The following is a 19,507-nucleotide window of genomic DNA, read 5'->3' on the forward strand; positions in this document are numbered from 1 at the left end:
CTGGCGTAGGGAAAACAATTTTTCGTTTAATTTTTTCTATTTGTTAAAAAAATATTATGTTGATAAAGAAGTAGAAAAGTTGTTTTTATAACACTTCACTACAGTTTATTTCACTAAAATTGTGCAACTTCTTATTTAAAAAATACAAAGAAAAGCGAAAATATGAAATGTTTGCATAGCTTACAAAATGTTAGCAGTTTACAACGCTCATAATCCTAAAACGGACACTGCGTTCTACTTGCAAAGAACTAATACAATTAGTTCATTTAACGTGATAGATGTTATAAGTACTCTTCACCCTCTCGAGGACACCTTTTGATGCGACTTTAGATCCGATCGCACACGCCGTAATTCATGGGAAGTGACTTTTCACGTATATATTACAACAAAGAGTTATAAACACGCGTTAACAACAGATGCGCTTGTTTACGTGTTTGCCTGCCTGCCTTTCTTGACTTACTGCCCTATTCGCGACCGGGAAATTAGAGTTGGAAGTTAACCGAATACCATTTCTTTTACTTTAGTATGTGAACTCTCACTGGTTAAAAACCAACACATGGATATAACTCTATAAAAAAATATAATAATAATAATAATTACTGTATATACAAAGATAGAATTACGAATTTATTTATAAACTTCTTCACATCCGGCAACACTTAACTTAACCTCTTCGCATCCGGCAACACTTAACTTAACCTCTTCGCATCCGGCAACACTTAACTCCTTTATATCTGGCAACACGTTCCTGTTTATTCGATTCGAAAGCGTTTTGTTGTAGCGCGTTTCTCAAGAATCGTTTACGTTATCGATTAATTTTCGTTCAAGATGTCAATCGGAGTGCCAATGAAAGTTCTGCACGAAGCGGAAGGACATATCGTCACGTGCGAAACAAACACCGGCGAAGTTTACAGAGGAAAATTGGTAGAAGCCGAAGATAATATGAATTGTCAAATGGCGAACATCACGTGCACTTACAGAGATGGGCGCGTGGCTCAATTAGAGAATATTTACATCCGAGGAAGCAAGATAAGATTCCTCATCCTTCCCGACATGCTAAAAAATGCTCCGATGTTTAAGAAAATAGGACCGAAAGGCACTTCGTCTACCGCTGGAAGAGGCAAATCGGCCATTTTGAGAGCTCAAGGTAGGTTCATTTCTTCATTATTTAACAAAAGAAATGATTACACGGTCCTTTATGCATGCTTATCGGAAGACCCTCAAAAACGACAATAATTCTGCATCGTTTATGATTAAATGTTTTTATTCGTGCAAAACAATGTATACGAAGAGCCAAGCCGCAATGCCGAGTAGCTGAGGTGCAAGTGTTTCCTATGGAAATTGCTTAAAGCACCCTCTGACTTTATACAGTCTATTACAACTATTGAATATTTAACCAATGACCTGATCGAACTTTGCAGACTAATAGGTTAGGGTAAAGCAAAAGGTATCCAGCTAAAAAAAGGTCTTAAACTAAATATTAACGAATAGACATAGACATATTTAGATGTTATTTGACTCGCTGAATCGATTGGTATTAAAAAAAATTACTTACGATCAACCGTTTAAAAGTTACGAACGATTTTTTATTTCCGGCTACTTGCTTCGTTTAAGAACAACTTTATTAAGAAATACGCAGGAACTCATCGATATTAACAAAACAAATTACTTTAATTCACCATAATACATTCCATCTACGAGAGAAAGCGACATTAAAAATGCTAAAATGGTGTCGTTAGCCCGCGAACGCACGTACACACGACAGCCATTAGGGACAACTGACGCAGGGAAATTTTCCCTGACCGGTGGGGAACATGTCGAGCGTGACGTCACTTCCACAATTCCCTACACACACGTGTGCGGTAACAAAAATACTTGACACGAAAATATAATTTTTATATATTAAAACAAAAGTAAAAATTTACTAACAAGTTTAGTTTTCCACGTGTTTGTAACAACATTAACGTCTTTAGCTCTTTATCCCAGATATCCGGCTGCTCTGTACTCTACCATCAGAAGTTAACTAAAAGGTCTCTCATTCTTTCCTCACTGTTTCTCGTCTAGGGGTTTAAACAGTGTGCATATAGTACACACTCGTCGTTAAAGCCTTCCTACGCCTTTTATATCTCACTTATACAGCGACGAACGCTTTTACCCTAGATGCTGGCTGCTCTGTACTACGACCATCACAAGTAAAGCAAAAGGTATCCAGCTATAATTGCGTTTTATACTGCATTCTTTCCTCACTGTTTCTCGTCTAGGGGTTTAAACAGTGTGCATATAGTACACACTCGTCGTTAAAGCCTTCCTACGCCTTTTATATCTCACTTATACAGCGACGAACGCTTTTATCCTAGATGCTGGCTGCTCTGTACTACTAACATTAAAATGAAGTGACAATTGTAAAGTACAAAAATAGTATTACGTTATGTATGGGTGATTTTGTTCTAATGATTTTATAGAATTCATAAAATTTATTATGAGCAATGTAGTAAACTTAGGTTAATATATTACGAAAATTTTTGCGTTCGAGGCATGCCAACGTTCTGCTCCTTTTTTTTTATTAATGTGACTGAGTTGTAGTGAGCGATAGTTGCTATCAGGAAACGTGTAAATACTTTCTTTCACTGAGTAGAGCATAATGTTGACAATAAAAATGAGATAAATATTTTATAATTGCATCTCTTCGAAAATTCACATCTTGTGAAAATATGAATGTTATTTTTCGTTCCGGTTATAATTGATCTGTGTTTTGAAGACTATTTGTTATAGAAAATGCTGGACCAGTGTCCTGCATTTTCTATAACAAAGCAGAAATAAGCAAGGTTAGTTCAAAACTAACAAATTCTACACAATTCGATTACTATAATCTTTTATACTTATTCATACCGTTTGATTTGAGAACAGTTTCTATTCTTCTACATTGTTAATTCTACTGTCATTTTTTATATTTTGATTTAATTCGTATCACAATTAGACAGTATGTTATCTAATTGTCCAGAAACGGCTGCCGGCGGTCAGTGTTGTTATCCATTCAGCCACTGATAGAGCCGAGTTAATGATAACTTATTTATTGCATACTTCATAATTTTGAATCACCTAGAGTTAGAAATAACTTGGTTAAATAAGTTAAAATCTACCTTTCATAGTTTATTGTAATGTATTAATAAGTTTAAGTGCAGGCTGCACATAATATACAAAAAAAAAAACCATAAAAACTTTCAAATGAAAACTTATTTACCATAAACATTTTCAGTCTTTCTGGTTCGTAATCACATGTCATTAGTTTAACAGATAATTACAACTTCTAGTTCTGACAGAATACTACAAAGTTCTTAAACTCTGATATTTTATTATTAAAAATATAAGTCAGAACCAAAATTTTACACATCAATATTTTCTTTCATTAAATAATCATGTTACATTTTATTTCTGTAAAAGTGTACATATTGATATATCTAATAAATTTCAGTAATTTCATTTTATTTCATTTGTTGTAATTTCAGCAAATGATTATCTATTAAACATTTTTTGAAGATGTAGAGTTTTTCATTGAATTTGTTAATATTTACGAGAAAGTTGCGAGATCTCACTAGAGCGCGTCGAAATTCTCAATGTAGAATTTTGTTACAAAAATATCACACAAGTCAATAATTTTAACTTTTATTTAAAGAATATTTATTTCTTCTTAAACAACTTTATTTTATCTACAATACAAAACTTGATAATATTTGAATAAATGCAATATGATGAGGACTCCACTAAATATAGTAAATGTTCTGCAATATAACAAAGTTTATTTAAAATACTTCAACATTTATAATTTGGTTTTATATCATAAATATCTGTCGCTCTGAAAAATGTCCAAACAGCAGAACTTATTTGCTGCTTTAAACATTAGAAGAGACTTTAATCTCACAGTTACTGTTCTGAATTGTAAAAAACCATCATCACCCAGAAGTGAATCCAATTGAATATCCACATAAACACTATCAAAATTTTATTAAATTACTTAATACGTTTTTTTTTGACCCACCAAGAAGACCTATGAAGCCAGGGTCATCCTAGCGGTTTTTATATTTTGAATACTGATGATGAAAATATACAATGAAGGTGATGTAATAAATAGAATAATGTATAGAGAATAGAGAAGAAATGGAGGTTAGGATAACCGTTGAAGATAGAGACATTAATCAGTCCAGTGTGCAGTGGAAGCCCCCCAGCAGTGGCTCCCCGGCGGTAAGTCCCACCCCAGTGTTGATACCGCAGACCAGGTGCAGTATGGTGGCACCGACGGTATCGGGGCTTAAACTCCACGGGGGAGAAGGAATCGAACATGGGACCCCGCAGGGGAGTACTTAATACGTTAATTAATGTTATGCAAACAATCTACATTTAAATAGAAGTTATCTATACATATCATATACATACTGTGAATGTGTTGCACAATTAATCTGACTAAAAATGACCAAAAAAAATCTAGTGTACTATTTTGGGTTAGCTTCTCCTATACAGTATAAGTAAGAATGGAATAACGGTGACTCACTGCTATTAAGCTAATTCGCTTGTGCGTTTCCTGACGGTAAAGTTAGTTGTTCGAAAATATTTTAGAGAAACTTGTTAATAAAGTGAACTCCAGTAAAGCAGCTTATTATTTTATTATATTTACTAAACTATATAACCTATCAGAATAAATCCATCTGTTCTAATGCTAAAGAGGGAAAAGTTCTGTTTGTGGGCTTAAATTCGTGTGGGTTATTAACTACTGAAAGAATGGGACTATAATGCTGTTGATATAATACTACTCTAACTGGTGTATGCTCTGCAAATGCATCATTCGCCAACTGCAGAAAACCGCCTCTAAAAGTTTCAGAAAGTTCTTCTGAATTATTTACTGTATTTAAAAACATACCTTTACTAGACCTCATATCTAAATATATGTAAATTGGTCGACCTAATGCTATTGCGCAACTATAAATAGATATAGAATTAGCCCAAATATCTGTGTGCGAAATCGATGGATAATGCTGTTTTGCCATATTAAAAAGTCTATTGCTAACACTTATTCCGCGGGCCATATGATCCAAAGTTACCTGCATTTGATTTTTTTCAATCAGTAAATGCATGCTGCTTTTATATTTAATGAAATAATAAAGGGTGCATAATCTTATTAATTCAACAAAAGTATTATCGCCGAACAGAAGAACTGACACGGAAGAATAAAAACAATCACCGTCACCTAAAACGGAAACAGGATGAAATTCAGTTAAAAATAAAGGGTGCAGTATCTTATAACTGGGATAATCTATTTTATATTTCACCTTATCAAAAGCACTAATCCTAGCATTTCGAAGTAATTTTATCATTATATTTTTCGAGACTTGCTGATACAGTTAAAGTACTAGTACATAGTAATTCTTCTAAAATATTTTTTGCATCAGTTTTTAATTCATTGTTTTCTGTACTACTTTCTTGATTTTTATTATAAACTATATTACTTTCTATATTTTTATTAGGATAAACCTTATTTTTTAGTTTTTTCTTAGCAACTACATTACTTTTACATTCCCCAAAATTATATACATTTAATTTTTTAATCTTACAGGCAGGTTTATATTCTAATGACGGCAATTGCCTTTTTGCCTTTACCATTCCTGGATATATTTGTTTAATATGATGTAGGAATGTTTTAAATCTAAATCCAAAATTATTGATAAATTCCCCTTTTTCATTTTTAAAATACCTCTCAAAATATAAAAATGTTCCTAAATACTGATCCACCATTTCAGACTCATAACTACTGACATTACTCTTAACAGATCGCCAGTGACGTTCCATTGTGTTGGTATGAACATCTTTGTTTTTAGGGTGGACAAAATACTTTTTGTGGCAAACGGTGTAATGTTCCATAAACCCATACTTTTTTAGACCCTGATACACTCTAGCACTATCTGTAATAATTACGGACTGCTCATCCACATATTTTAAAAGGAGAGGCATAAGTGTGTTTTCCTTCCTATCTGCAACTCTAACTAAAAAGCTTTCCCTACTTTGCCTGCATATTCCTCCAAAAATCCAATCTTGTTCGGATATTAAACTCCTGCCTCTGTTGTACTTCCTAGTGCATAAATGTGCTTCGTCAACTTCTACTGTCAAACCTTTACCTGCAATTTTTTTATTTTCTAAGTTATTCATCATCGTTATTACACACACTTCCCTACAGAAACTGTACCAATCTATAGCTGTAGGTTTAGAAATGTTCGTATGTAGTGCAGCCTGTGAAACGGGTAATCGACAAATAAAACAAAAAGTTACTTTTAATACTTCTAACACAGTTAATTTTGTCCCCGAAAACCAAGTGTTTTCTAAAACTGAAATTCTATTATTACATTTTATCCCATCTATTCTATTATTACAAAAGAATCTGTAACCACATTTGGATGATTGATGCTTAGCAATTCTCATATTACCATCACATTTTGGACATGGTATAAGTAAGGTAGAGTCATGGAAATCTGGCACTAAACCAAGTTTAAAACATATTTCTATACAGTTATCATCATTAAAATTTTTACTAAAAGTAAAAAAAGTTAAACCCTGAAATATTGACTCTGCATCCATTATGAAATTCTAAATTATAATCCTAAATTTCAAAAGTTATCTACTTTTTTATAATTATGAATACAATTAAACTATAACTCTAAAAGGAATAAGCTCTTTAGGAATTGCTATTTGTTCCTCTTTGGTCTCTTATTTTATAGATTTCATCTATACTTTTATCTTCTTTATAATCATCATATTTGACATTATAAAATATATTAATTAATAAAAGTATATTCCATATATTGTACTCTAAGAAAAATTACACGTTTTATCCAGCTATGGCGTAGTAAGACGTTAATGATGGAATACATTTATATTACATTTCATACTATATGCACACTGTTTAAACCCCTAGACGAGAAACAGTGAGGAAAGAATGCGTATAAAACGCAATTATAGCTGGATACCTTTTGCTTTACTTGTGATGGTCGTAGTACAGAGCAGCCAGCATCTAGGGTAAAAGCGTTCGTCGCTGTATAAGTGAGATATAAAAGGCGTAGGAAGGCTTTAACGACGAGTGTGTACTATATGCACACTGTTTAAACCCCTAGACGAGAAACAGTGAGGAAAGAATGAGAGATTTTTTGTTAACTTCTGATGGTAGAGTACAGAGCAGCCGGATATCTGGGATAAAGAGCTAAAGACGTTAATGTTGTTACAAACACGTGGAAAACTAAACTTGTTAGTAAATTTTTACTTTTGTTTTAATATATAAAAATTATATTTTCGTGTCAAGTATTTTTGTTACCGCACACGTGTGTGTAGGGAATTGTGGAAGTGACGTCACGCTCGACATGTTCCCCACCGGTCAGTGAAAATTTCCCTGCGTCAGTTGTCCCTAATGGCTGTCGTGTGTACGTGCGTTCGCGGGCTAACGACACCATTTTAGCATTTTTAATGTCGCTTTCTCTCGTAGATGGAATGTATTATGGTGAATTAAAGTAATTTGTTTTGTTAATATCGATGAGTTCCTGCGTATTTCTTAATAAAGTTGTTCTTAAACGAAGCAAGTAGCCGGAAATAAAAAATCGTTCGTAACTTTTAAACGGTTGATCGTACGTAATTTTTTTTAATACCAATCGATTCAGCGTGTCAAATAACATGTAAATATGTCTATGTCTATTCGTTAATATTTAGTTTAAGATCTTTTTTTAGCTGGATACCTTTTGCTTTACCCTAACCGACTAATAGCTTGCCGAGAGCCACGATTAGAGATAAGGTTCTTTTTGACTTCTGCTTGTTTAGAAGAATCCAAACCTGTCATTTGGCCCTATTGTTTTACGTATTCCCTCTGTAGAAACTGGGGTTGCGTTCGGTAAATGGGAATTCCGACTCCGTCGGGCCGTGCCGCCGTGGCGGATGATATTCTTGGTTGTGATTTTGCCCGCCGTAAGAATTCTTATTTGTTTACTGGGACTACTTTTGATGGACTGCTGTGCTAAGTGACGTTGCTCCTTCCCTCTTTGTTTTTGCTTTGAAGAATTTTACACTTTCTACGGTAATAGCTGGATTAAATAGCTTCGTTTTAAAGATATAATAAAATAGAAATTTTTTACATTTTTATTTAATTTTAACTTCGTTCACCAGCTTTCCTAGTTATCTGGCAAAGAATAATCGTTGAGTAATGTTTGGAACGTTCTCAGCTCTGCCCGGTAAGCCGCTCGGAATTCTGATGTGGTGTTCTGCATTATTTAACGTGCCTGGGACACTTTTACGTAGGGACTTTGTCGCCATTCTGTTTGTAATGGGATATGTTGAAAAGTAATTGTACAATAATATAATTAACATGTGATGTAGGTTTAATAATTTTATTATTTGGTACTAAACTTGTTTCAAATACTTATGTTAATTTTTTTAAAGTAAAACCTGACTAGCAGTAATGTTTAGGAAATCCAACTCTATACCTCTTGTTCTGTGATGAAATTTATATCATTATTCGGCTGCAATTTAAAAACAATTGTAGACCTATAAATTCCCGCTGTCGTCCATTTGTCTTTCCTTAATCTCAAGAACGGAGTTAGATGTACGATATTCGAGACCGGATGTGGAAACCTTAGGGGTTGGAGGCCTCGATTGGCTATAGGGGAAGGTCAGGTAGTATTGGACACCTAAGCTTCTCTTATATTATGAAATATTTTTACAGCTCAATTGGACCAAATTTCATTCTATACAAAACTTCATTGTTCTATAAAAACGCCTGTTAAAACTCATTTTTATTAATCATTTTTTACACTTTTCACTGTAATTACATTTTTATCATTTTTACATGTGGAGGCTTGTGTCAGACATGAAAAAAATCTGCAAGAAGTGAATTAGTGAATTACTTTTGGTTTCACAAACAACTTTTTATTATTAGGCAGAGTTATTTTTTGAGAAATTTATAAAAGTACAAATTACAGATTGTAAAAGTAAGTTAATACATGATAAGAAAGTGGTATATGTGAGAAAAATTAAAAAATTTAGTTTGAAAATTTAACAATTTGTTTTAACGAGAAATGCATTCTGTGTTTACTGTTTTTTTTTTTTTTTTTTGGTAACACAAACATCACATTCATAAAACAGATTGTTTCCTTCAAGATCAGTGCAATTTTTATGAACCCAACCTTCACAAATCCTACATTGAATCTAGTCTTCTTCAAAGGTTTCATCTTCAAAGGTTTCATCACAGATGATGCAGTTAGTCTCTTGGTCTTCTCTTGTTTCTTGAACTGATTTAGGCCTATTTACTGTTTTATTTTTTTATCTCTATTTAGACGCTTTTCCTCCAGCAGTTTTCTCTTAGCTGCTTAGATTCTTTCTTTCCTTTCTTCTGCCATAGTTTACCCATATTGTCCCATAAAACAAAAACATTCCGTAAGAATATAATTCTTATCAACCCGAAACTGTTTCCAATACAACCCGTAACACCTCTGGCCCATACAACCTGCAACATATCTGTCCGATACAACCCGAAACATCGTGGAACAAAACATCAGTTACTGCATATGTATTAGTAAGCTTAAGGAGATTTCTGGCCTACAAGTTAAAGAACAATAAATGTTTTCATCAATAAACAAAAAAACAACATATTCTCATTTTCAGGCAAGCTATGAAAACCAGAAGTTTACTCAAAACACTATTAAAGAAACCAAATTTTCTGCCACGTGTCAACAACAATGCTGCTTGACTAAATATGGCAGAATCTGTACTTTCTCTATTCACCCAACATGCTGGTGTCTTCACAGGTTATGCCACTTGCAGCAAATGTTAGAAACAATGCTTTTCTGATAATAGCCACCGTCAGATACTACCCGACCTTTCCCTATATGAATTTCCCATGCAGATCAGAAATTGTATGTTACTTTGAATCAAAAATTTTCCCCCAAAAAGTGTTAGATAGGTGACTGGCACAAGTCTAGTGTTAAAGGAAAAGTATGATGTATGGGGGCAAGTCACTACTAATTTGATATGGTGAGAATATACAAGGGCTATTTTTTTTTTTCAACCTCCGATGGTCCATAAAAAAAAGACAAGTGTAAAAAACAAAATAAATTTATTACTAAAAGTTAGGTACAAAACATGGTTACTTTTCTACATAATCAGCATGAAGATTGAGGCATTTGTCATATCTGTGGATGAGCTTTTCCATCCTCTCATTGTAGAATGTTGCCGCCAATGACTCGAGATGGGCCTTACTGTTGTTTTGAAGATCGTCATTAGTCTCGAACCTCTGCCCTCCTAGCCACTCTTTCTGTTCAGGAAAGAGGTGGCAGTCGCTTGGATCTAAATCGGAGCTATACGCTGGGTGTTTAAAGGTGGTGAAGACTTCCACCCAGCGTGGAACTTTTTAATGTGTGAAGATATCCACCTCTTCCCTGAACAGAAAAAGTGGCTAGGAGGTTTGAGACTAATGATGATCTTCAAAACAACAGTAAGGCCCATCTCGAGTCATTGGTGGCAACATTCTGTGACAAGGGGATGGAAAAGCTCATCCACAGATATGACAAATGCCTCAATCTTCGCAATGATTATGTCGAAAAGTAACCATGTTTGTACCTAACTTTTGGTAATAAATTCATTTTGTTTTTTACAATTTTTTTTTTTTTTTTTTTTTATGGACCATCGGAGGTTGAAAGAATTAACAGCCTAGGTATTTTAAATTAAAAATATGATTAAAAATTGCAGCCTGGCATTGTGATGATTGTCACAATAAATAATTGCTTGTTGAAGTCTATATCCTTTTTTAGATTTGCAAATATATACACAAGTTATATAGTACAACAAAGTTATATACAAATACAAGCAGTAAAGAATACATCTTTGAAATTTCAGCAACTCTGATTTATTTGGAACAGATATTTTCAGTCATGTTTAAAGGTTTTCCTCAGGCTATTCTTAATCAAATGTCAAATTACATAAAGAACAATAGTATTTGAATATCATTCTTTTTTTATAACATTCTATTATTTAAAAATAAGCACAGCAACAGCAAAAAAACACTAATAGACGAAACAAACACTTTTAATCATATTAAACAATTTTAACCAGGTTTTAACTTAGTAGCTTTAAATGGAGATTTTAATTAGAACATAATTTTTAAATATAAAGAACATTGATATTATCGGATGAAATATTATGCATAACAAATGATGCATATGTGTTAGTTTAACTAAAATATTGCCCATGCTGTCCTTTGATGACTGAGTTTACCAGTGGTTCCCTCTCCTCTCAGATTGGGGTTAGTTTTTAAAAGTATGTAAGCTAACTGAAATAAAGTAAACAACAAGAAACAAAAGTCAAAAATAAAATTAATAAAGAAAGATAATTGCTATAAGGAATCGTTCCAGCAAACTTTGTGTTTACGCTCTCAATGAGATTTATAGACCTATAATGCTTCAACCTTTTTAAGTCAAAACTTTTATAATCCTTACCCTTGAATGTTAACTTTTATGCCCCATGATTTTCACTTGTATGATTAAATTTTACTTTTTTGAAACCATCTGAAATAAATCCCACAAAGTAAATACAAATGAAATTAACTGAAATTTAAAATTTTAAAGCCTACTGAATTCATTCATACATCTGCTCGGATGTATAATGCTCTGTGAATGCCTCAATTTAACATATAATTTTTTTAAAGGAATTGAAGATGGTGTTTAAGATTTTCAGAAATCAAAATTTTGAATACTGATAAAATCCCTCTTCCTACAAGGATATTTCTCTTGCGTTTCAAATGAATGGGCATTAAAAAAGTTTTAAAATCAGCAAAAAGTATGAAAATTATCACCTTTAATTGTCCAGTACAAATGTTTTAACAAAAATAAAAACGTTTTCGATCGTTTTCAACGGTCATCTTCAGTTACAACTCAAATTAAAAAAAGAACGATAAAATAGAATTAAATACGAAAATAATAAATGCGCATGCGCAACTATAAATATATCGCGCATGATGCCTAATATACAGAATAAATGAATAAAATTATGTAAACAAAAATACGTGGCCGCATCTCTTGTATGTTGTTATTGTTTATCTTTATAAAACGATTTCCATGCGGTTGATAAAGAATCCGCGTCTCTATGATTGATACATCCCGTTTTTTCTTGGGCTTTATATATTTCTAGCTTTTCTAGATGTTTGATTGTATGTCTATTGTTCGTCGGCTTGATGACGGAAGCTTGGTCCCACAATACCTCAATATCTTGTTGCTTGGCGTACGAAGCTAGAACCGTACTGTCCAGATTCTTATTAATCGAGTACTGGTGTTCTTTGATTCTTTGCTCTAAGTGCCGTAAAGTATCTCTGCTCTAAGTTCCGTAAAGGTACATTTACCGGAAACCGGGTCTAAATACTATCATCATCCCGAATCAATCGGTGGATCCCAGGCATATTAAGTATGCGGCGTTCTGATCTTGGATCAAGCGTGCCTATACTCATTGCACAAACATATGTGATACCTATAAAGAATTGGATTACATACTTGAAATAGCAACACAACAAGGTTACCAGAGAAATATAGTAGAAAAAACTTATCACAACGTTCCAGAATCGAAGTAATCACTCTCCCGCGGATAACGGTAAACAGAAGATGGTAATCAATTATTATCCCTTCTTGAACAAAATGATAAACGAAATTGCTAAGGCCAATAATATACGTATCGTTTACCGACGTAATCCGACAGTTTACAAATTGTTAAGGAATGACAAGAAGAGAGAAGAGCGGAACTCTTTAACGGGGGTTTACTCCATACCAATAAAGGACCAACGATTTAATTCGGATATTGTTTATGTGGGAGCTACTTTACGGCACTTAGAGCAAAGAATCAAAGAACACCAGTACTCGATTAATAAGAATCTGGACAGTACGGTTCTAGCTTCATACGCCAAGCAACAAGATATTGAGGTATTGTGGGACCAAGCTTCCGTCATCAAGCCGACGAACAATAGACATACAATCAAACATCTAGAAAAGCTAGAAATATATAAAGCCCAAGAAAAAACGGGATATATCAATCATAGAGACGCGGATTCTTTATCAACCGCATGGAAATCGTTTTATAAAGATAAACAATAACAACATACAAGAGATGCGGCCACGTATTTTTGTTTACATAATTTTATTCATTTATTCTGTATATTAGGCATCATGCGCGATATATTTATAGTTGCGCATGCGCATTTATTATTTTCGTATTTAATTCTATTTTATCGTTCTTTTTTTAATTTGAGTTGTAACTGAAGATGACTGTTGAAAACGATCGAAAACGTTTTTATTTTTGTTAAAACATTTGTACTGGACAATTAAAGGTGATAATTTTCATATCAAGTCTAATTTCCAGTAATTTAAAGTTTGTTTCTACTCAGCAAAAAGTAAAAATAAACAAATAAACAGCTTTCTGTGACAAATGGTTACTGAGTTACGACTATTTTTGTATATCAAAATGTCAATAATTTGTGTTTTTGATCATTTTCAAAATTCTGTGTATCAAAAACTGATTCCATAAATGGTAAAAATGTATATTTTTTACAATTTAGTTTTGCTTCGGACAAGCCTGGAAACTTTTTGCATAAATACAAAAAGCCGTCTCTATTCTTTGGTAAAGCCTTTCATTAATCCCATGCATGGGTGGCAGCAGCACTTTCTCTGGGTTCACCAAACTGCTCCTCACAATATTCTTTATGCCGGGTTGTAATTGTTTTCTAGGTGGCCATTGCTTCTGAACTCAATGCAAATTCCTGGCTTTACTGTCTCATTCACAGAGAAAACGTGGAAACTTGGTGTAACCTGACTACTCACCTAGAAACATGCACAGTACTTTCAGATTAAGCCACTGATGCATATTATAATTAACTTTTCCAGAAACTTTTTCCAGTTTTCATATCAGTTTCAGTTTCACAGAATGTGCTACAGGTATTGATGCATATTTATTTCCATTGTACAGAAGCACGCCTTTGAGACTTCTTTTAGATGAGTTTGTGAATAATCTCCAGGCTTCTGCATTATACTCTATTCCAAATTTCTGCACTAAGCCACCTATGTCTCTACAACAAACCAATGAACTGTCTTTTGCAAATATTCAATACACTCCTTTTCTTTATTCCTGTACCAGGAGAACGTGGTGTTAATGTCCAATAGGTTTTTGTATTTCAGTCGGAATCCTAGTAATTCAGCTGTATCTTTGGTAGATCGAGGTCTTACCAAATCATTTAGCTTGTTCTGAGTGAAAGGTTGTGGCTCATCAGTGGACCAGGGGCAAATTCTTCGTCCTCTTCTGAATTAGTTACAAGTGGATCAAGGATCTGGTAGAACAGGTATAGGTACATCATGTTCACGTAGTAAAGGCCTTATTGCCGATTGAAGATTAGGGTAAAAATGTCTTTTTTTTTTTTATTTTTAATGTTATAGCCCTGAATTTTGCAGGAACAGAAGTAGCATTCATCATTATGATTCTTTGGTTCCCTCCATACAATGGGTACTCCAAAAGTGAGTGATTTTTTTTCTTGCTTCTTGTCCAAGGAAATAAATCCTCAACAAAAACAACACAAATGGTGTGAGGAACCCACTGTTTATCCTGGTCACCAAGCTCTACTCCAAAGTAGGCATAATATGCTTTTTTACGAAATCTAATATTCTTGTCTGTGTTTTTTTTAACAAATTTGCCACATACATAACAAAAAACGTTAGGACTATTTATACAATCTTTAGAGGCCATCATTGAACACTATTTACTAACAAAATAGGAAAATAACAAAATTAATTAAGCACTAACATCAAATGAAATCAATAAGTACTGTACTATAAACCACTACATTCAATTAACATCTGGGAACCAACATGTGCAAATCACAATAACAAGTACAGCGGGTGATCGGTTAATGAACATAAACCGTTCCAAGACTGTTCATTAACCGATTATCGATTTACCATAGTTTTTATGAGAATTTGATTAATTTGTTCTGGAGATCCCAAAAAAATAAAAAAAAATGTATACTTTCTTATGTTTATTTATATGTAATAATAAAAATACATATATACACAGTCTTGCATTTTTATTAGTCATGTTGTTTTCTTTCGTGGGGGTTAAAGAATCTGTCTAATGTCAATTGCTTTTCTGTTCTTCAGGATTTTTCAGAAGTAATTAATAGCTTTGTAATTGTAGCGATCTCCAAGCCTATTAATCTCAACCTGGTTTGGAAGCCATTCTAAGTCTGTTGTTCTAACGTTCTCCCGCTTCAAAAGAACTTTAATTAATAGCAGATATCAGCATTAATCTTCTTTTTCAGAAGAAAACATATCTCGCCAAGTTTCTTGGCATTCTTCTGTCGTCAGATCCATTTTAGGTTCCATTATGAGCTCTTCAATGTTCTTTATTTCTCAGATGTGATTTTTGTTACTTTTTTAGCTGCTTGAGTCTTCTTGATTATACGGTATCCTTTTTAGATAAGATTGAACTGTAGACTACTGTAGACCTATTGAAGCCATACTGCCCAGCAACGTCAGACATCTTCTGCCCATTCTCTACCTTTGCTATTATACTCTCACCTTTCAAAAATAAAAACCGGTACAAAACTTAACGAGTGTCCACCCAACAGTCTCACGAATACTATAAAAGAATTGTTTCTGTCAGAAAAACAAGGGAATTACAAGGGAGAGTTTCAAAGTTTACAGGAATACTGTCCAATCAGTATATACTGGATTGAGCATCGATGTCGACGTCTCCCATGCTCCGAAATGTTTTGAATTGTCAATCAGTATTCATTATTTTACATTGCTTCTTCTTATGTTTGTCCTGTGAGCTGTTTGTTGTCTGAACAAAAACACTTTTGCAAAAGTGTTCGTTATCCTATTTGTTCGTTAACTGATCACCCACTGTATTTGCAGTTTTTCAGTCCAGTATATTTATGTTAACTTAGATGCAGACATGTAGTCACAAGTCAACCACTCCAGAACCAGTTGATTCCTGCACAACATATGATGCAGTGTGTTTGATTATGTATATATTTCAGTTAAATCAGGAATTTTAAATCAATTTCTTCGTTTTAAAAATGTAGGTATATTTTTTTTAACAACAGAATTATATAAATTACGGGTACTGAAATATGTCACTAATATGGGTGCAAATTATGTGAAGAAAGCAGCAATTTATCCAATAAATAATGGTTTTGTACAAAAACCTTACGTGTAGAAACATTTTTGAATTCATCATATAAAGCGAATAACGATCACATAAAGTCGGATAGTTCTTCCGCTGCAGACCTGTGTTATTGTTCAGTTGGCTGATTTCATATGAGATGACCCTGCAATATTTAATGTAATTCAATTATTTCTATTACATTGGAACAATATGTTAACTGTACTTTCTATATTCATTAACTGACTTGAGCTGCTCTGGGTATTATAGCAAGATGATTTATATTTGTAAGATCTTAAATGGCATAGAAATTTGTTTTTCAAATTATATAAATCATTTTTTTAGTTGATAGTTCTCTTTGGCCAATTATAAAATTATTCATTATTCATTATTCAGGAATAGGGTTGATATAGGGAAGTTATCAATTATAAAACAAAAACAATGGCGTAAAACTACAATATTCTATTTTCTCCATCATCGGGAGACAACAAAAGATTTCTTTATGATTTGTGATGATGAACAGTCTGGCTGTGTACTTGCATATTCATACTGAGTAAAGCAATATTACAATATTTTTTGTGCATATACATGCAGAAAATGTTTTGTTCTTAAATACACTGATCTTAAATTGCAATTATCTGTTCCATTCGCATAACTCATTTTGTTTTAAATTGTCTTTAATCACAGATAATCCTTGGGCTGTGCATATAAAAATACAGTAACTGAATTTGTATCAACCATAAAAAGTGCATACATGCCATTATATTAGAAATTCATATACTATATTTAAGAACATGTAATTATATATTTTTGTTTTCTGAATTAATCACCACAATTCATTATCAGTTAAAAGAATGAATGCTTAAAATGATAAACCTCTAACATACATTACAGATTTAAATTTGAAACAATTTGATAAAATTAAATATAGAAAATGTATAGCAGTAAGCAGTAATGAAAATTTATTACATTAAGGGCTCTTCTGTTTGTTAAGTTATGGCAATGCAACATTTGGGCATCAGCCTAGGGGATACCTTTCAGGAGGTCTTTTTAAGGGTAACCGGTTCCTATTCGGGCATTACAGACGTTGAGAAAAGCCGGAAAACTCCGCACGGCCAGCCCATCCTGGCCAAGGCTTTTCTGGGAGACCCTAGATTGATCTGGATGGGTCAAAATCACTAGGGAATTGATCACCCCCTGAAAATCTGGATACTTTGGACCCCATCCCTTACCACTCAGTTGCTTCATTGTGGCCTGGCCAAATTCATAATGGGCTTGCTAAAAAGGGGGGGGGCCTTCTAACTGCCCGCAGGAGAATTTCAAAAAAGAAATGAAAATTCATTGGTAATATTGTTTTATCATAGAATAACAAATGTTTAGTAATTAGTCTTGTAAAATGTTTGTGAATTTTGTATAATTTTGAAATTAATCATTGGAATTTTTTTTCTTTTAGCCGCAAGAGGGCGAGGACAAATGTTTCAAAGAAGGCAACTGTTTCAGAGAAAAAAGTGAAACTCTTAATTTGTATTCATCATATGAAGCTATATTAAAATTTTTTGTAACTTTCAAAAATAGCTTTTTGACTAAAAACAATAAATAAATTCACAAAGTTTTGTTTTCATAATTATACCAATTACCTTCTTTTTTGTAACACTGAAATGTTTCAAATGTAAGTTTTATATTTTTAATAGAAATAAAGAAATTTTTATCATCAAGTTTAATTAAACAGTAAAGTGATGTTTAATTAATTCTAATATGAATAAATTAAGCATCTATTCATTATACATGGTGGTGTGGGGTAGTGTGTCCCCCTTTACCTTTTCATTTTTTGAACAGAATTAAACACTACCTGTAATAACTTTTGGAGAAATTAAAATTTATTTTTTCCTATCCCGTGCCTCTATTGTGACCAATCAGTTGTTTTGCATTTTTTACAAATTACAAGTATTTCTATTAATTCTTTGAAGTGGTTTCTTTTCAGCATGTAAAACTATTATACAATATCCACCTGGCCTTGGAAAACACCCATAGAATGTTTATATTAAAAAGTTTCTTGCTTGTGTTACTTAATTTAAAAAAAACTACTTTGGTTAGTATGAGTAAGGAACACACTTATTACACACCCAGTTTATTTTAAATAGGTTGGGTGTGTAATAAGTGCATTCATTAGTCATAGTAACTAAGTAGTTTTGTAATTTAGAGTGTTTATTAATAAGAATACTGTCTGATGGTTGGCAGAGGTGTTAAAGTGGCAGGTTACCATTCTGGGAGATGGGATCGAATCAGGATGGATCAAAACATTGGGCCCGTCTCATCATCCATCGTGGGCTTGGCCAAACTCATATTGAGCTTGTTAAAAGAAAGGCCTTAGTGCCTAAAGGGTCGAGAGGGTTTTAAAAAAAATAACTGTCATCGATGGAATATAATGAATGCCCATTAATGACAGTATATTTCTTTTTTAGTCACGAAGAAAATTTGATGCTTGATACTTAAACTGAAGACAAAAAAAAACAGCAATTTCGTTCAATATAATTCGTCGTGAAAAGATGATTAAAAACCCATTGTTTTGTAGTGATGTTTCCAAAGTATAGAATTTACTTATCGCTTCCCTTCAGTAAAAGGAAAAATCCAGTAATTTTTAAAATGTATTCTGATTTGAATAAATTTACTCCAGGAGTGGTTTTATAATTAATCAAAAGCGATAATGGAAATGTATATACCTAACGTGACCAGACGTCCCGTTTTGAACGGGACTGTTTAGAGTTACGAGTCCCGGTGTCCCCGAAATGAACTCTGGGACGCAAAATTGTCCCGTTTTCTGAAACCGCGCGAAAATTTGAGTAGTCGAGCCAGTCGGACGGCCGTCGCGCCGGCGGCCGGACACGATCGGTGTGCGAGAGCAAACCGCGTCGTCGGTTGACGCGACGATAGCCGAGAGTGGCGAAGACGTCATCGCTCGCGCTTTGTTGACTAATTGTTTGGCAGATTTTTCGTTCGCCCACTTCTCGATATTTGTTTTGTTGTTGTTTGATGCTCGTGTACCTAGTAAATAACTTATGATTCCAAAACAAAAGAAGTTTAAGTTAAAATGCCGAAACGCAAGTGTACGTTCAATGTTAACTTACAAGCAAAATATCCGTTTATCAAGCAAATAAATACTCCCTCAGATGTCAGATGTGAAAAGTGTCGTACAGAATTTAGCGTTTCCCATGGTGGTGCCAGTGATATTGAACAGCATTTAAAGTCTGAAAAACATAAAAATGCCGATCGTACCGCCGCTTCGAGTTCTTCGATG

General features: G+C 33.5%; 1 protein-coding gene across 1 annotated transcript; it reads left to right on the top strand.

Annotated features, from left to right (window-relative positions):
- The first annotated feature begins 706 nt into the window (after positions 1–706).
- Positions 707–18,102, top strand: SmD3 (small ribonucleoprotein particle protein SmD3). Its single transcript, XM_067274153.1, has 2 exons — positions 707–1,147; positions 17,666–18,102. Exons 1-2 carry the CDS (start codon positions 829–831, stop codon positions 17,722–17,724), a joined length of 378 nt encoding a protein of 125 aa, XP_067130254.1. The 5' UTR covers positions 707–828; the 3' UTR covers positions 17,725–18,102.
- The last annotated feature ends 1,405 nt before the right edge of the window (positions 18,103–19,507 follow it).

This window comes from Centruroides vittatus, unplaced genomic scaffold, assembly GCF_030686945.1.
Source record: "Centruroides vittatus isolate TY-2023 unplaced genomic scaffold, ASM3068694v2 contig_538, whole genome shotgun sequence".
NCBI classification, from domain to species: Eukaryota; Metazoa; Arthropoda; class Arachnida; order Scorpiones; family Buthidae; genus Centruroides; species Centruroides vittatus.

What these genes read in the sequence shown, in the direction of transcription:
- SmD3 (XM_067274153.1), top strand. Translation starts at nt 829, where the DNA reads ATGTCAATCGGAGTGCCAATGAAAGTTCTGCACGAAGCGGAAGGACAT. An exon ending in GGCCATTTTGAGAGCTCAAG is followed by an intron (nt 1,148 to 17,665) that starts GTAGGTTCATTT and finishes TTTTTCTTTTAG; the next exon opens with CCGCAAGAGGGCGAGGACAA.